The 12096-nt window shown below is 50.3% G+C and overlaps 5 protein-coding genes across 5 annotated transcripts; all 5 read left to right on the top strand.

Moving 5' to 3' along the window:
* Positions 1 to 1187: 1187 nt before the first annotated feature.
* Positions 1188 to 2939, top strand: N7481_010042 (Aconitase/3-isopropylmalate dehydratase large subunit alpha/beta/alpha subdomain 1/3; the record flags this gene model as incomplete). Its single annotated transcript, XM_057269261.1, has 1 exon — positions 1188 to 2939. The coding sequence occupies one exon, from the start codon at positions 1188 to 1190 to the stop codon at positions 2937 to 2939; it is 1752 nt and encodes a 583-aa protein (XP_057119938.1).
* Positions 2940 to 3198: 259 nt separating this feature from the next.
* On the top strand, positions 3199 to 4281 carry N7481_010041 (ADP-ribosylglycohydrolase family protein; the record flags this gene model as incomplete). Its single annotated transcript, XM_057269260.1, has 1 exon — positions 3199 to 4281. One exon carries the CDS (start codon positions 3199 to 3201, stop codon positions 4279 to 4281), a length of 1083 nt encoding a protein of 360 aa, XP_057119937.1.
* Positions 4282 to 4837: 556 nt separating this feature from the next.
* On the top strand, positions 4838 to 7015 carry N7481_010040 (monooxygenase; the record flags this gene model as incomplete). Its single annotated transcript, XM_057269259.1, has 6 exons — positions 4838 to 5075; positions 5145 to 5224; positions 5282 to 5568; positions 5626 to 5943; positions 5996 to 6138; positions 6189 to 7015. The coding sequence occupies 6 exons, from the start codon at positions 4838 to 4840 to the stop codon at positions 7013 to 7015; spliced, it is 1893 nt and encodes a 630-aa protein (XP_057119936.1).
* Positions 7016 to 7539: 524 nt separating this feature from the next.
* N7481_010039 (uncharacterized protein) lies at positions 7540 to 9813 on the top strand (the record flags this gene model as incomplete). Its single annotated transcript, XM_057269258.1, has 5 exons — positions 7540 to 7590; positions 7650 to 8662; positions 8715 to 9172; positions 9234 to 9574; positions 9664 to 9813. The coding sequence occupies 5 exons, from the start codon at positions 7540 to 7542 to the stop codon at positions 9811 to 9813; spliced, it is 2013 nt and encodes a 670-aa protein (XP_057119935.1).
* Positions 9814 to 10375: 562 nt separating this feature from the next.
* Positions 10376 to 11976, top strand: N7481_010038 (glutamate decarboxylase; the record flags this gene model as incomplete). The annotated part of the gene is made up of 2 exons (XM_057269257.1): positions 10376 to 11805; positions 11865 to 11976. 2 exons carry the CDS (start codon positions 10376 to 10378, stop codon positions 11974 to 11976), a joined length of 1542 nt encoding a protein of 513 aa, XP_057119934.1.
* Positions 11977 to 12096: the final 120 nt, after the last annotated feature.

Raw genomic sequence — 12096 nt, 5'->3', positions numbered from 1 at the left:
TACGATTACTGTCTGTAATGAGCCTGATGGAGCCGGAGGCTCCACTCCTTTTATACTTGATCACGGTTCTCGAAATATCGATATAGGCCGGCAAAGGTTGCACAACTTAAAGTCCGAATTATAGCCTGACCTTTCCGCAGATTACAAAGCCGTAATGGCCGGACAGGAGGAATTTTGAGCTCAGTTTCGAGAAACCCTATTATTCTCCTTTCTTTCTCCGTCCCAATTGCACGAGAATGGTACCCCCAACTCTGCACCAGCTGTCATTAGCGAAAAGTCTGGAGAAAATTCTCTCACATTGCACCAGTGTTACATCGACGCAATGATTGCGATTCAGGATCCAGAGAAGGTACATTGGTTTTTCGATGGCATTGCGTTCCAAGGTTGGAGATGAAGAGGAAAATATTTCTGGGGAGTTTTTCTACTGTCGTGTAAACAGGTAACTAAACTAATGTGCACTATGCCTTTTTCAATTAGGAGAATCATTCAATCTTTGTGTTGGTTCTGGAGGTTGATTAATTGGTCTTTCACTCTTGAGCTGTTCGATCATCGGTTGTCCACAGACAAGAGACCGGTACCACATTGGCATTGCGGAAGATATCATCCTTGTAATCCTACGTGGTGGTGCTTTAAGTCGTTGACTATTCAATCAGGAGCCACTGGTTATATATCTTGTATGCAGACCACGAACAGAAAGCGCTTCCGGCGGTGGAGAACTTGAAATATCGACTTAAATTCCCCGACTCCAGACAGAGTTCCCCCGCACTTGTTTCCAAGTGCTGTACACACTGACACTCGGCTGAATGACCCGACGGGGTACCCAAGGTCAGCACTGGCACCTGCACGTGGATATTCATCTATAAGACAATCATTTACGAGTATTGAATAGTCACAAATGGCCATGGATGATCCAGAGTCGAAACCTGCAGACACCTTTGATCTCTTGATTATTATCGACTCTTTCACAATTGGTGAGGGGTGTGGGTGACCCGCAATCGGACCTCTCACCCGATGTGCCGCCACTCCTCTTCTGTTTCTGATAAGTCCTCTCCACCAAGTAAGGTTAAGAAAACTGGCCCTCGGAGACCATGATTTGAAAACCTAACGGAGACTCATACCTTCTTTCCTTTATCATCTTGCATCGTTCCTATTCCTGTCCACATTGCACCAGTGTTTACATCAACGCAATGATTGTGAGCACCTCGGAATCGATGCCGAAGGTCTTGTCGCTAATTAAATATCAGAAGGCTATCCAAGCGCGCGAGCTCATCCCAGGAAGCACAGAGGGGCAATTTATTTCTAGCAATGTTCCCCTCAGTTTCTGGGGAGGCGTTGACCCCGAGACCGGGGTCGTGATTGACAGTCATCATCCCTTGGTCGGGAAATCGGTCGCTGGCAAGATTCTTGCCATTCCAAGCGGTCGCGGGTCTTGCACAGGAAGTGGTGTTATTCTTCAATTGATTCTTAATGACTGCGCGCCGCTTGCTCTCATATTCGGCCGCGAGGAGATGATTCTAACCATCGGGGTTCTTGTCGCCCAGGAAATGTTCGGGAAGAGTATCCCTGTTCTGAATGTTCCGATGTCTTCATTAGACAAACTTCAAGATATCAACTGGGCGCGGATATCAGGCGGCCAGATATCTTTTGGAGTAGCCACAGATGACCCAGAGCTGGAGACGTCTTTGAAACAATCTGATCGCAGGCTTGATACTCCGTCGCTACATCTGACTCCCTTCGACCAAGAATTGCTGGACGGCTTGCATGGAAAAGCAGCGCAGATTGCAATGCGAGTTATTCTTCGAACAGCACAGATTGAAGGCGTGACTTCACTAATTGATATCACCAACGGACACATTGATTGCTGCATCTACACGGGACCTGCAACTTTAGAATTTGCACAAAGACTATGTGACATGGGAGGAAGATTCAGAATTCCGACATCATTGAACTCAATCTCTGTCGACCAAAGGCTATGGCGCTCTCAAGGGGTTGATCCGGCGCTTGGAGAGCCTTCTGAGGAGCTGGCGCGTGCTTACCTAGAGATGGGAGCTCGGCCGACATTCACCTGTGCCCCATATCTCCTCGAGGAAGCCCCAAAATTGGGAGAAAACATTGCCTGGGCCGAGTCAAATGCCGTGGTATTTGCGAATAGCGTTCTTGGGGCAAGGACCATCAAATGCCCGGATTATCTGGATGTGATGTGTGCCCTGACTGGTCGTGCGCTGAATACTGGCTGTCATATAACCGAAAACCGCAAGGCCACAATGGAAGTTCACTTTGCATCTGCTGAAGGGGCTGATGATACTCTTTTCCCACTTCTCGGATACCTTGTTGGCGACATAGCTGCCGAGTGCATTCCCATTGTGACTGGGCTTGAAAAGCAGGGTGTCACGACCGAGGACCTAAAGGCATTTGGAGCTGCTTTTGCTACGACAAGCTCGTCGCCAATGTTTCACATTGCCGGAATCACGATAGAAGCACGCAGTACCGAGGAGATCCAAGACCACTTGAAAGATACAACACGGGTTACAATAACACGATCGGATTTAGTTAAACAATGGTGTCGATTCAACAAGTACAGCGAGGGCCACAGCGATAACCACATCGATTTAGTATCATTGGGCAATCCTCATTTCTCGTATGATGAGATTGTGAAAGCTGTCAACCTCTGTTCGGGTCGCAAGAAGACCGAGCGAGCTACTATGGTGATTACATGCAATCGAGATACATACTCTCGAGCAGCCCGGGACGGCCACATTTCTGCACTGGAAGATTTCGGGGCCCTGATAATTACTGATACCTGCTGGTGCATGATTCAAGAACCAGTGATCCCCCCCCGGTTCACGAACAATCATCACAAGCTCGGCCAAGTATGCCCACTATGGAAAAGGATTGACTGGTCGACAAGTTCGGTTTGGGGGGGTTGGCACAATGTGTAGAGGCTGCATGCACGGGGAAAGCGACCAACAAACTCCCCCAGTGGCTTATTGACACAGAAAGGGCATGAATGAGAAATATGCCGAATTATTTACTCCGCCACGAGCAGGCAAATTACGAGCCTGACCTTCGACTGGCAAGGCTGGCAGCACAGCCACACCGCCAAGGTAATTTACGCATCTTGGATCTAGATAATTGCTAGTATTTAGTAGTAAACACATCTCGATAAGCCGGTGATAGATTTAAAATGAAATTTTGAGAATGGCCCCATCACGCACCTCTCGCACACTCGGTGCTCTCCTCGCCCTCCACGCCGGTGATGCCCTCGGCGCACCCCTCGAATTTAAACCTCACACTGTCATCCGCGGTCTCCATCCCGGTCGCAACGCCAACGCTGCATTTCCTCGAACTCTTACTGGAGGAGGTTCTCACTCCTGGGCTCCCGGTGCCGCCACCGACGATACTGATCTCACCCGCGCCGTCTTGCTCGCCTACCGCGATGCCATCTGCAACGGTGACGATGTCGTCAATAAGGCTGCAGAGCACTTTCTCGCGTGGTATCGAGGAGACCACTGGCCCGGCCGTCGACAAGGGAGCAAGCCCCGCGATGTTGGCCGTGCTACAAGGAAGGCTCTATCCTCGTTTGCTTCCTCCCGTGATTCCTCCTCGACAGGTGCTGGCCAAGGTAGTGCCGGAAATGGTAGCTTGATGCGTTGTATCCCTACGGGACTCTTTCAGACTAATCCGGAACTGCTCATCAAGGAGAGCCAATCCATCAGCGCGATCACGCACAATGACACCCGATGTACTATCGCCTGCGCCACCTACAACGCCATTGTCTCTGCCCTGGTCGTACGCGGTCTATCTGTCGAGGATGCCGTGTCTGCGGGCGAGCGTGTCGCTATTTCACTCGAGAATGGCCGCACCGATGGGCCTGTCTACGGTGCCATGAAGATCGGACGCACAATCTCCCTCGTGGAATTGGCCAATAAGGGACCTAGAAAGCTTGACTTCCCTGGGATGTGCAGCGGCTTTGTGCTCAATTCGCTGACGTTGGCGGTTGCTGCGGTACTGGATGAGCGAAGATTGGATCAAGTTCTTGTCGATGTTGTTAGAGTCGGTATGGACACAGACACAAATGCTGCCATTGCAGGTGGTCTCCTCGGGGCGAGGGACGGAGAGGAGGCCGTGCTTGATGAGTGGAAGGATTTGCTGCAGTTTGGCCCGGAGTTTTGTCGCCTTGTTGACCAAATATTGACAGTCCAGGGAGCCCTACCAGAAGAGCGACAGAGAGATGAAGTAGGTCTGGCCAGTGGGCATCATGACTTGAATGTGTCCACTTGATTGGAGGCACATAAAAAAGGTCAACGCGGGATATAACTTGAAACACGCAGTGATGCCTGTTTCTGTTCAATGAGGCCTCACACAACTACACTTCCAAGGTTGAGATATTAACAAAGCAAGAATAGCTCCTTCCCGTGCTATATTATCTCAATCTGTCTAGATTGGTTAATCTGACCCCTTGCTACTCAGGTGTCTTGAATGTGGTACCTGGAATGGTACCGCTTCCTTTAGCTCCTTGTTCTCGTTAGTTTTTTGTTGTTGGTAGCCACTTCCTAACAAAAATTGATCAATAGGCCAGAAAATTGAAGGAAATCCTGAAAGGAGCTTTTGAAATCTAGAAGTATACTCCATAAATCGAAGGGTTATTATTGAGGGGCCTAACATCTGATCTGACGAATTGGGTATCTCGAGTGGCCCACATTCCATATTGTCCCCGCATTCCGACCATTTTCGGGAAACAACCGTAGCCTATAGAATTTATGAAGAAGCCATTTGAAAGGGTCTTGAATGTTTACACACCCTTGTTCATACCTTCCAGCCCGATAGCACGTACAACATGGAAAGCCAAGCAAGCCAGACAGACTGGGAAACAACAGACGTTCTCATCTGCGGATGCGGGCCCACAGGCGCAATGTTGTCCGGGTATTTGGGCAAGCTTGGGGTTAACAACATTCTACTCGAGAAAGAAGCTGCCATCACCACTGATCCTCGCGGTATCGCCCTTGACGATGATGGTATTCGGCTACTGCAGGGTCTTGGCTTATATGAACATGTTTTTACCGAGATCGGTTCTTGTAATGGCGACACCTTCAAGTTCGGATAAAATTTGCCCGCCCCGTGGCTAATATGAATTGTTCGAATAGATATCGCAAAGGCCAAATTTATTAGCGGCACGCATCAAAATCTGAACGCGAAGCATTTTTTGCATTTTGATATGGCTTCGGTGAGAATTTGTACATTGCGATTAGTGCTGGCGAGGTGATTCCTAACCACTAAATAGAGCGAAGGACAAACAGGGCATGTGGGTATCCTGGCTCACAAGCAGCCCATTCTTGAGAAACATCTCCGATCTACTATCGAGGAAGCCGATAGCTGCGAATTGCGGAGTAGCTGCACGTTAACTTCAATATCTGAAGACAAAAACTGGGTCTACGCAACATATGATGATGCCCTGGGGAGAGAGAAACGTATTCGTGCGAAATTTCTCGCTGCTGCGGATGGTAAGACTGGATTTACGCGCAAGATGTATCTAGAGCCGAAGGGGATTCGACTCGAATGGGCAGAACAGTACGTTGCTCCCGAGGTCGCCGCTGGCTCCTTAAAAAAACTAACAACTTTTCTCAGAACCAAGTATGAAGAGACATGGGTTGCTCTAAATTGGAAACTTCATCTTCCAACAAGAGGAACCCACCCTTCATTCCCACTATGGAATTTGGGATACACACCTGAGCAAGTTTATGACCTTTTCTTCCCCGCCGACTTTCGGTTCCTTTGCAACCCTGATCGCCCAGCCGTATGCGGCCGATTTGGTCTTTCAGAAGATCGTCTGTGGCGATTCGAGTTCGTAATAACTGCCGATGAGGATGGCGTGGAGATGGCATCAGAGGAGAAAGTCCGGGATGTTGTGTACCCATATTTGACTCATTCGGGTAGTCGCTATGGGTGAGATCTTCGAGGAAACCCGTACATATACTATTTACTGATTATGCCATAGTTTGGAGCAAGATGTGTCATACCCAGAAGACTGTATCGAGGTCCTACGGTCGCGGCCATTTCGATTCTCAGCTCGGAGTTGCAACAAATGGAGTCTCAATCGAGTGATTCTCTGCGGCGATGCAGCGCACGTCTTTCCACCATGTAATTCCCCATTCCCCATCCTAACGAGACCAAGCTAATAAATTGAATAGTCGGAGGGCAAGGAATTGCATCCGGATTCCGAGATGCAATCTCACTAGCCTGGCGACTAGCTATCGCATGCAAACCCGGATCCATTCTCGACTACGAGCACCTGCTAACAGGCTGGTATCTGGAACGAAAACAGCAGCTGGATGCTTCACTCGCCAGTACTGTTCGAAATGGTGACATGGTGAATGGCAAAAATTGGAGTCACATCTTTCTTCGCAACTGGGGTCTTTGGTTTATGCAATTGGTTCCAAGTTGGAAGCACTGGCTCGAACGTGGGCCCCGGGGAACCGGACCTACTCGATACAGGCATACGCCCGAGATGCCCTTTTTACCGGAATTAGGTGGTGGTGTTAGTTTCCCACAGAGTTACTGCATCAGTCTGAGAGACGGCTCAGAAGTGCAATTTACCGACGACGTGATATTCCTCGGTAAGAGGGGCATTTTCCAGATTGTGGTCCTGCTGAATACTCTCGATGAAGTGAGCTCAGCTATACAAGACATAGAAGAGATCAAGACGGACGAGTTTCTAATTTCTCCGGATGAAGCTACTTTCTTCCTGCCTCGGGTTGCTTGCGAGTCGGCGCCTGCGGGTCGGTTGGATGCAGCGGCGGCCCGGCCGCTGTTCCGCACAGCGTCAAGCAACGAGTTTGCTCATTCGACTCTTTGCAATTCCCGACCAGAGCCGCGGGGATATAGTGAGTCACTGATGTGGGATACTATAGGGGGAAAGCGATATGTGGTACTCAGATTGGATCGTTTCGTTTTTGCTACTTGTAATTCTAAGACCGAGTTGGAGCGGGTCTTGGGACAATTGAGCAATTCGTTTTAGTTAGATCGGAGAACATTCTCACGAAATACAAGTTTGTTGCTTATTCACTTCTTTTGATTACCTCAGAGGTTAAATATCATTCAGACCAAGACTTGCCTAAAGCCCGAGAGATCTTTTACTGTTGAGGCCGATATTCGGCAACGGTGTTGGCAACGACATTTGTACAGCCTAGTAGCAATGCTGATTTTTATCTACCGCAGTGCTCCTTCAAGATCGTGACTACTCCTCATAGTTTGTAGTCGGATAGATCCCGCCTCTCTGCGGGGCCTTAAGGGTAATTATTGTAGGATTGTATGGGTGACCAAACCCCACGGGGAAGCATTGCGGGCCGCAGTTAGCCGGTTGCCGCAGCGAGGGAACTGCTAATCAAAACACAGATTTATTTGTTCAGGGAGCCAATTGATAAGTAAGACGAGATATCTCACTTAAAGAGTGATTCTGCCAGATAGAACTAATTTCTACTACGTTTCCAATTCATTTGTGCTTCGTGGCAATGGAAGCACCCAAGCCCAGAATCTACCCAAATGGGTCGATTCCAGACTGAGTTGGAGTTAGCCATAGGCCGCAAGTTCAGAGTGAGTAAAACATAATGGTGGAGAAACTATCTTGCTGAAGCCCTAACTTGGATCGATAGTCATTTCAAGAACTATACCTCCATTCAATCCGGAATCGGCCTGAGTTCTGGGAATTTTGCTGGAAGTATTTCCAAATCATCCATGAAGGAACATACGCCGCTGTGGTGGACGAGTCTGCGAGGATGGACAGTGTGCCTTCGTGGTTTACTGGCGTGAAGGTGAATTTTGCAGAAAATATACTCTTCTCCCGTCGTCTGGGTGATACCACTGCCAAAGAAGACTCCAAAGTCGCCATCACAGAGATTCGCGAGAATGGGCCGAAGGAGGTGGTGCATTTTACCTGGGGACAGCTGAGATCGAGAACAGGCCTTCTGATCCAGGCAATGAAAGCAAATGGTGTTGTGCGTGGCGATCGGATAGCCGTATGTGCTTCTAACAGCATTGATACTCTTCTCGTATTCCTCGCATCAACAGCCTTGGGTGCGATATTCTCGTCCAGCTCGACCGATATGGGGGTCAAGGGGGTGTTGGATCGTTTGCTGCAAATCAAGCCTCGTTGGTTGTTCATGGACGATTTTGCTGTTTATAATGGGAAGAAGATTGACTTGCGTCCCAAGATGAAGGAGATAGTCGACGGGATGAAATCCATTAGCGAGTTCCAAGGTGTCATCTCACAGCCACGCACACCATCTGAACCTGCTGATATCCAGAGCATCCCCCGGACCGAGACACTTCCGGAATTTATCTCCGAGGCAAAAGGCAAAGATAATTTGGAGTTCGAGCGAGTTGACTTCCGCGATCCCTTTTTGGTAGTCTACTCCTCTGGCACAACTGGTCAACCAAAGTGCATTGTTCACTCAGTGGGAGGTGTGCTTCTGAATGCCCACAAGGAAGGTAGTTTGCACACAGATCTTGGGCCCGAGAGCACGGCATGCCAATATACAACTACGGGATGGATCATGTATTTGTCGGCCATTCAAACACTACTCTTTGGATCTCGCGTGATTCTATACGACGGAAGCCCTTTTGTGCCGGATGCCAGAGTGCTAATCGACATTGTAGCTCAGGAGAAGTATTGAGATCCACAGAATTCTATACCGAGGACAGGCGCTGATATATGGCAGGGTCACGCATCTGGGGATCTCCCCGCGATGGCTACATGAATTGCAGCGAGCGACGATACGACCACGCGAGACGGCAGACCTCTCATCGCTTCAAGTCGTGACTAGTACTGGTATGGTGCTGCGAGATGAGTTATTCGAATGGTTTTATGACGAAGGGTTTCCGGCACATGTTCGGCTGAATAACATCTCGGGTGGCACTGATATTGCAGGGTGCTTTGGGATTGGCAATCCTCTGAGTGCGCTTTATGTAGGTGGGTGCGCTGGGTGCAGTTTAGGAGTGCCAGTTGAAGTCTTTGACTCAACTATCGAAGGAGGAGATGGTACCAAGGGCGCCCCTGTGGAGGAAGGTGTGCCTGGTGAGCTGGTGGCCACTTCAGCATTCCCTAACATGCCAACGCAGTTCTGGGGCGATGCCAATGGCAAGAAATACCACGGGGCCTATTTTGAACGATTCGACGGTAAGACCGCGTCACGGTTTCGAGTTAAGCTAGCTCAGTGGTTGCTAAAACTAGGCAACAGATGTTTGGACGCACGGGGACTTTGTTTCAATCCATCCTATCACGAAGCAGCTCGTGTTCCACGGGCGAGCTGATGGGGTCCTCAACCCCTCCGGCGTCCGTTTCGGATCGGCTGAGATCTATCGAGTGATTGAGAGCCAATTCTCACATGAAATTGCGGATTCAATTTGTGTGGGCCAACGACGACCGTCGGACACGGACGAGCGGGTGCTGCTCTTCTTGCTAATGAAGGGCGGGGTGTTATTTACGGGCGAATTGGTCGATCGGGTCAAGAGTGCGATCCGAAGCGAGTTGAGTGCCCGCCATGTGCCGATGTACATATTCGAGACCCCTGAAATACCGGTAAGTGGTTGATCCATCGAGCTCCATTGAGCTCCATTGAGCTCCACTGGGACTGAGTCGAAATCGGCACTGACGGCATGGTGGATCAGACCACGGTCAATTTGAAGAAAGTGGAACTGCCTGTGAAGCAGATTGTATCGGGCAAGCGAATTCAGCCCTCGGGGACCCTGCTCAACCCAGACAGCCTGGATTATTATTACCGATTCGTCGAGATGGAGAAGCGGGCGAGCAAATTGTGAATTGTGGAGGATCATTGGGTGGGGGAAGTGAGGCTAGACAGCGCATCTCAAGGGGAGAGAGAAACAGGCCCCACTTGAATTGACGGTGTGCCCGGTTTTAGATTTTGCCATTGTACGGAGTATTCGTATGTAAGTAGACTTCGGATAGGTCGGGTCCGATCATCGAGCCAAGCTTTCTCCAAGCTTTAGTTCATGCCCCATAGTTGTGAACCAGCTCCAAGTACGGAGTACAGCTGGGTTATTCCATGACAGATGTAGCATGCTCATGCTCATGCTCATGCTCATGGTGTATGCCGTATGCACTAGATGCAATGAAGTGTAAAGTGAAGTGAAGTGAAGTAGAGTAGAGTAGAAGAGGAGGGGAAGTCACTGCGTCATTCTGCCCCGCAGACCCAGCGTGGCCCCGTTGTGATTGCCTGTTTACACGTGCCGTGGCTTCTGCTCTGCTTGTTTTCAGCTTCTTCTTCTCCTCTTCTTTTCTCCTCTTCGTTTCTCATTCCTCTTCTCTGCCCTACTTACTCCCGCTTACCCCGGTAGTATCCCATCTCCACCTCAATTCATCATGGTTCATCTCGCTTCCGTCAAGAACGACGACGAGGTCTTTGACCCCGCCAGTCGCAAGATTGATTCCCTCTCCCCTATCCCCGATGAAAGCGAGATCTACACCAATGTCTATGGCAGTCGTTTCGCTGCCGAGCATCTCCCCGATCATGTGATGCCCGAGGGTGAAATGCCTCGCCAGGTGGCTGCCCGCATGATCAGGGATGAATTGAGTTTGGACGGTAACCCCAAGCTTAACCTTGCCAGTTTCGTCACCACCTACATGGAGGACGAGATCGAGGAGATTATGACCGATTCCTTTTCCAAGAACTTCATCGACTACGAGGAATACCCCCACAGTGCCGAGATCCAGAACCGCTGCGTCAACATGATCGCTCGTCTGTTCAACTGCCCGACGGACCCCAATGGTGAGAATGCCATGGGAACCTCCACCATTGGCTCTTCCGAGGCCATCATGCTGGGCACTCTGGCCATGAAGAAGCGTTGGCAGAATAAGCGCAAGGCCGAGGGCAAGGACTGGACCCGCCCTAACATCGTCATGAACAGTGCTGTCCAGGTCTGCTGGGAGAAGGCCGCCCGCTACTTTGATATCGAGGAGAAATACGTCTATTGTACCGAATCTCGCTTCGTGATCGACCCTCAACAGGCCGTCGACCTCGTTGACGAAAACACCATTGGTATCTGTGCCATCCTTGGAACCACCTACACCGGTGAGTATGAGGACGTCAAGGCTATCAACGACTTGCTGGTCGAGAGGGGCATTGACTGCCCTATCCACGTTGATGCCGCCAGCGGTGGCTTCGTCGCGCCTTTCATTCAGCCCGACCTCGCCTGGGACTTCCGTCTCGAAAAGGTCGTCTCCATCAATGTGTCTGGTCACAAGTATGGTCTCGTCTACCCTGGTGTTGGCTGGGCTCTCTGGCGGTCCCCCGAGTATCTCCCTAAGGAGCTGGTCTTTAACATCAACTACCTGGGTGCCGACCAGGCCAGCTTCACTCTGAACTTTTCCAAGGGTGCCTCGCAGGTGATCGGCCAATACTACCAGATGATCCGACTCGGCAAGCACGGTTACCGTTCGATCATGGTGAACCTGACTCGCATTGCGGACTACATGTCGGATCAGCTGAAGCAAATGGGCATGATCATTATGAGCCAGGGTAAAGGAAAGGGTCTGCCGCTGGTGGCATTCCGCTTGCCCCCGAACCCAGACCGTGTTTATGATGAGTTCACCGTTGCCCACCAGTTGCGCGAGCGTGGCTGGGTTGTGCCCGCCTACACGATGGCCCCCCACAGCGAGAAGCTCCAGATGATGCGCGTGGTTGTGCGCGAGGACTTTAGCATGAACCGCTGTGACAGCCTCCTGATTGATGTGAAGCTGGCTCTTCAGAACCTGGAGTCAATGGATGAGGCGATGATCACCAAGTATCAGGCGTAAGCTGCCCCTCCCTCCTGTGTTTTTCAATTCCCATATTCTGACTTTTGTTCGACAGACACATGCGCAACCACCGGGCCCACCCCCGGCACAAGCAAACGCATGCTCAATACCAGGGCGAGAAGCACTCGCTGCAAGGCCAGCATGGCAAGACGCACGGTGTGTGCTAAAATCGGAGATGTGGATAGGCGGGGATCTTCCTTTGAGGATGCTGCACAGCCACGGGAAAAATTAGCTTGGGCGAGGCTATCTTTCGGGGATGATCAATGTTTGCCATTAACTAGTGTGTG

This window comes from Penicillium waksmanii, assembly GCF_028829765.1.
Source record: "Penicillium waksmanii strain IBT 27052 chromosome Unknown utg000008l:1.0-5622682.0:1.0-5626561.0, whole genome shotgun sequence".
NCBI lineage: Eukaryota > Fungi > Ascomycota > Eurotiomycetes > Eurotiales > Aspergillaceae > Penicillium > Penicillium waksmanii.
Note: the sequence above shows the minus strand (reverse complement) of the source record. Positions and strands in the feature narration are given on the sequence as shown.